Raw genomic sequence first — 4566 nt, 5'->3', positions numbered from 1 at the left:
AAGCGGCGGGCCGCCGAGGTAGCGCTGCGGGTCCTTGTCGAGCATGTCTGCGGGGCCATCGGCCTCCCGCGGGCTCCTGCAGCTGCTGCTGCCGCTCCTGCTGCTGCCGCAGGTGGGTCGCCGGGCGCTCGGCTCGGGCTCCGCAGGGCGGGTCTGCGCTCTGTGCGTCCCGGCCCGAACGCACCCCTGTACTCACAGGTGGCGCTGGGATTCGCGGACGGCAGCTGCGACCCCTCCGACCAGTAAGTCGGGGGCCAGGGGAGAGGGAGCCTGGCCCCGCCCTGCGGGGAGGCGAGGGCGGGGCGGTCGGCCGGACTCTGCCCCGCTTGCTCCAGGTGCCGCTGTCCCCGCAGGTGCCCTCCCCAGGCCCGTTGGAGCAGCCTGTGGCACGTGGGGTAAGTGGAGGCCGCGGCGCCGGGTCCGACGGTCCTCCCTGGGGCCAAGCCCATCAGATCCTGCCCCCTCCTCCCCCTTAACCCACTACCCTTCAACCCTGCCGTACCGCCAAGGAGTCACCAGCAGTGTCCCCTTCCCCGCGGGAAGGCGCTGGGGCCCTCAGCAGCCTTCTGGCCCCAGCAGCAGGAGCGGTCTCCCCTGTGGGTCCTGCCCCAGCCCCGCACAGCTCCGGGCACCCCTGGCTCTTGGCAGGGCTTCCCTCCAGAGGTGCCAGCCCACCTCCCACTCCCCCTTCCTCTCTCCTGAGGGAGTCCCCTGCGAACATGGCCGTTGGTCTGGGAATAGGAGTGTGAAGTCAGCCCAGGACAGGGTGTCCTGGGAGTGAGCCCAAGGCCACTTGTGGCCAGCGCTGGAGAGACAGCCAGGACGGGCCCAGCAGCAGGAGGCCTGGGTGGGACAGCTGCTCAGGCCCAGCTCTGGCCAGGAAGAAGGCCTCCGGCCTGGAAAGACATTGTCCGGTTTTCTTTTATCCTGTCGATCTTCCTGCCTTGGGTGGCTGGGCCATAAGTACCCCCAGGAACGGTCCCCAGTGGACCGGGGGTCAGCCCAGTGGTAGGGTCCTGCTCCTCTGTGCCCAGGCTTATCCTGCTGGCCGCCCTTTTGCTGCTGTTGTGTGGGGTCACGGCCAGCTGTGTCCGGTTCTGCTGCCTCCGGAAGCGGGCACACACCCAGCCACACCTGCCATCGGCACCTCAGCTTTGCGACTTGACCATCGTCCCTGTGGACAGTGACAGCCCTGCACACAGCACTGTGACCTGTGAGTGCACAGCTGGCTTGGTGGCCTCCCTGCCTGCAAGCGTGTTGGGGGCGGGTGAGGGCCAGGCCCATGCCCACAAACACACTCTGGTCCCCTGCAGCCTGCAGCTCCGTGCAGCACCTGGCCGGCATGCGGCTGCCCCTGCCCTTTGTGGGGCTGGACCTTGACTCCGTGACCCCTCCTGCCTACAGCCTCTGCGCCCCTGAGCTGCCGCCCTCCTATGACGAGGCTGTCAAGATGGCCAAACCCAGACAGAAAGAGCCACCCCCCTCTCAATAGTCTAGTCCCCTTGTGGGGCCTCAGGCTTAGAGACCCCTCCTGGACCCATCGCTGCCAGCTGCAGCCCCGGTGCCCCTCGGAGGGGGTGCATAGGCTCTCCTAAGCTCCCGAGGCCACCGGCCACCTCGTTCGTGCTCACAGACTCCCCAGTCCACCCTCACCATCCTTCCCCCTGGGAAGACCAGACGTCCAGCACATTGCTGCAGCCCTGGCCTCGTTGCTATGTAACGCCAGGCAGCCCAACCGGCAGGCCCTGTGTTGGCCACATACACACATGCGCGTGCACGCGCACACATACACACACACACACGCGCGCGCACACACACAGGCCGCTACATTCAGCCCCAGTCCCTAGCCCAGCCCAGCAGGCCCTCAGCCCCAAGGGAGCCCCACAGGCCCAAGGTGCCATGGTTTTTGGAGAGAGAATAAAATTTGTATGTAAGCGGTCTCTGCCTGTAGGAGCGGGCTCCGGGAGGGGCCGTGGGCAGCCGCCCTGGTGCAGGCGGGCGGGGGGAGGGGTGCCTAGGCCTTGCCTCTGCCTGGCCTGGCCTCAGGCAGCCGTCGGAGCCCAGAGCTGGGCCGTGTGGGTGCTATCAGGTGTCACAGCAGAAGTGACGGGCTGTGTGCCATGCTCGACCCAGGAAAACCCTTTCCCTTCTCCACACCCACGCCTTTGTCAGGCTGGGGACAGTGATGCACACACGAGTCTGGCTGGAGCGTTTATTGGCCATTTGCTGGGGTGGGGTGGGGTGGGGTGGGTGGCATGGTGGGTGACAACGTGGGCAGCAGCCTTCCTTGCTCGGGCAGCCTCCCATGGCAGAAGCAGCTGCTGCTACTGGACCAGCTTGAAGGACTCTCCGGTCATCATGGCCACGAACTCTGGGAGCAGAGGGACAGGTCAGCAGCCCAGCAGGCCCAGCCACAGGCTCCCGGCTCCCCTGCTCACCCTCGTAGTCGATGGTCCCGTCCCCGTCCTTGTCGGCCTCCTTCATCATCTGCTCAGCCTCCACCTCGTTGAGGGGCTCGCCCGCGTTCATGAGCACGTACCTACGGGCCCCTCGAACTGAGTGGCGGCCCACGGGGCGCCCGCCCTCACCCGCCCCGCCGTCCCGGCCCTACTTGAGCGTGTCCCAGTCGATGTAGCCCTTGCCCTCCTTGTCGAAGACACGAAAAGCCGCCCTCAGCTCGCTCTCCTGGTTCTGGGCCTTCTCCCAGTAAACGCCCATCAGGGCCAAGAAGCTGTTGCAGTTGAAGAAGCCTTTGTCTGCGAGGAGCAAGCAGCAGGCCAGGCCCGCGTGAGGGCAGGCCGGCACAGCCCCCCGCAACACAGGCGACCCGCCCGGGCCCGGCCGGCCTCACTGTCTCTGTCCACGTCCTTGGCCATGGAGGCCAGCTCGCTCTTGGTGGGGTTGATGCCCAGCAGGCTCATGAGCCGCTCCAGCTCCCCCGTCTTGACCTCTCCGTTGCCCTCCTCGTCAAACATCTCGAAGACGCCCTTGTACTCCTTGACTTGCTCGGCCGTCAGACGCTCCGACTGCGGGGACACGCCGGCCCAGCTTCACGGGGCCCCCCGCCCCTCGGTCGGGGGGTGGGTGGAGGCCCCGGGTCGCATGGCACAGCCACCCTCCAGGGCCGCAGCCCAGAGCCGGCTCCCAGACACGGCGTACACACGATGGGTCGTGCGGGACGTGCAGGCCTCCCAGGGGAGGCCCTCGAGGCGGGCCAGGTATGGGGCACAGGCCAGGGCACAGGCCAGCCCCATGGGGAGCGGCGGGGGCTGCGGGTGGGGGGAGGTCAGTGCCAGCCCCCACGGCCCCGCACACGAGGTGAGGGCCGGCGAGGAGCCTGAGCCCGGGCCAGGTGACGGGTCCCGGGCAGGGGCTTCCGGGCCTGCACGGAGACCGGGCCTGGAAGACAGGCCGGGGGCAGAGTCCTCGGCCCAGCCAGCTCCAGCATCCTGGAGGGATGGTCCAGCACGTGGTCACTTCCGTGGCAGCTTTCAGAAAGTGCCGCTCTGCCCCGGCCCCCCGAGCAAGGCCAGTGTCAGTGCCCCAGGGCTCGGCCTTGACCCCCCACTCTGTCCTCTCTGCCCGGCCTCGCTGAGCTTCCTTCTCAGAGACCCCCACACCTTCCGGCATGACCCCAGAGGACCCCTGAGCCTGGGGGCCCTGCCCCTCAGCTCCCACTCTGCCAGCCAGCCAACCCACCCACCAGGGACTCCGCCGGACGCCGCGAACAGCCTCACCATGTCTGGGGCTGGCTGAGAGGGCACTGCAGGGTGGCGCTGGCACTGCTGTGGGCAGAGCGTGAGGGGCAGAGGTGGCAGCTGGGTTTTAGCTGGGCCCGGCTGCCTGGGGTCCCCGGGGTCCAGGCTCTAAGAGCCTTTTATGGCCAGGAGATTCTGCTGGCCCTATTTTGGGATAGGTGTGGCCCTCCCCCACAGGGCCTCTTCCTGGCTGTCCTCAGGCTGGACATCCCCTCTCCCCGGAGGCCTCCCTCAGACCCTGGGTCCCAGCCAAGGGCCCCAGCCCAGCCTTAGCCTTCCAGGGGCCTCAGCGAGGATGGACGCCTCGGACGCAGGCTGCTCCCTCTTCACCATGTCACTGTCCTCCTGCCATCCACGGTGGGACCACCACAAGGGCCAGCAGTGCTTGTTTGTGAGGGTTCTTGGATGCCCACCTGGTCAGGTAACGCCCTCACGTCTATGTGGGCCCAGCACCAGACAGGTATTTGCGACGCATTCGGGCACCTCTGGCCACCCTGTGCAGAGGGCTGGGAGTCCACTGTCCACGGGCAGACAGCTGCACATGGCCAGGGGCAAAGGGGCAGAACAGGCAGGACCAAAGGCCAGACTGGCCACCAGGAGGCCAGGCCAGGTTTCCTCCGGGCAGTCTGGGGCTATTCTGAGATTCCTTGGGGAAATCTGACCTCTCTTCCACTCAGAACCACAAAGCTGGCTCCCGAGGGAGCTGCGTGCCAGGCTGTTCAGTGAGGAGACGCCACAGCCGCACACACCCGCACACTGTGCTCAGTCCTGAGACGCAGGCACCAACCCCCCCCCGCCCCGGGGCAGC

The 4566-nt window shown here is 67.4% G+C and overlaps 2 protein-coding genes across 2 annotated transcripts; one reads left to right on the top strand and one right to left on the bottom strand.

Annotated features, from left to right (window-relative positions):
* The first annotated feature begins 43 nt into the window (after window positions 1-43).
* Window positions 44-1749, top strand: TMEM52 (transmembrane protein 52). The gene is made up of 5 exons (XM_015589922.2): window positions 44-112; window positions 199-242; window positions 354-395; window positions 1035-1213; window positions 1314-1749. The coding sequence occupies exons 1-5, from the start codon at window positions 44-46 to the stop codon at window positions 1490-1492; spliced, it is 513 nt and encodes a 170-aa protein (XP_015445408.1). The 3' UTR covers window positions 1493-1749.
* A 523-nt stretch (window positions 1750-2272) lies between these two features.
* Window positions 2273-3770, bottom strand: CALML6 (calmodulin like 6). Its single transcript, XM_006903912.2, has 5 exons — window positions 3738-3770; window positions 2852-3026; window positions 2612-2756; window positions 2439-2539; window positions 2273-2371 (listed from the first exon to the last, which is right to left on the bottom strand). Exons 1-5 carry the CDS (start codon window positions 3738-3740, stop codon window positions 2325-2327), a joined length of 471 nt encoding a protein of 156 aa, XP_006903974.1. The 5' UTR covers window positions 3741-3770; the 3' UTR covers window positions 2273-2324.
* Window positions 3771-4566: the final 796 nt, after the last annotated feature.

This window comes from Pteropus alecto, unplaced genomic scaffold (assembly GCF_000325575.1).
Source record: "Pteropus alecto unplaced genomic scaffold, ASM32557v1 scaffold700, whole genome shotgun sequence".
Classification (NCBI taxonomy): Eukaryota; Metazoa; Chordata; class Mammalia; order Chiroptera; family Pteropodidae; genus Pteropus; species Pteropus alecto.
The sequence above is the reverse complement of the archived record's forward strand: the minus strand, read 5'-3'. Positions and strand labels throughout refer to the sequence as shown.

What these genes read in the sequence shown, in the direction of transcription:
- TMEM52 (XM_015589922.2), top strand. Translation starts at nt 44, where the DNA reads ATGTCTGCGGGGCCATCGGCCTCCCGCGGGCTCCTGCAGCTGCTGCTG. An exon ending in CGCTCCTGCTGCTGCCGCAG is followed by an intron (nt 113 to 198) that starts GTGGGTCGCCGG and finishes CTGTACTCACAG; the next exon opens with GTGGCGCTGGGATTCGCGGA. An exon ending in TGCACACAGCACTGTGACCT is followed by an intron (nt 1,214 to 1,313) that starts GTGAGTGCACAG and finishes GGTCCCCTGCAG; the next exon opens with CCTGCAGCTCCGTGCAGCAC.
- CALML6 (XM_006903912.2), bottom strand. An exon ending in ATCGACTGGGACACGCTCAA is followed by an intron (nt 2,540 to 2,611) that starts GTAGGGCCGGGA and finishes AGGGGCCCGTAG; the next exon opens with GTACGTGCTCATGAACGCGG. An exon ending in CGGGACCATCGACTACGAGG is followed by an intron (nt 2,372 to 2,438) that starts GTGAGCAGGGGA and finishes CTCTGCTCCCAG; the next exon opens with AGTTCGTGGCCATGATGACC.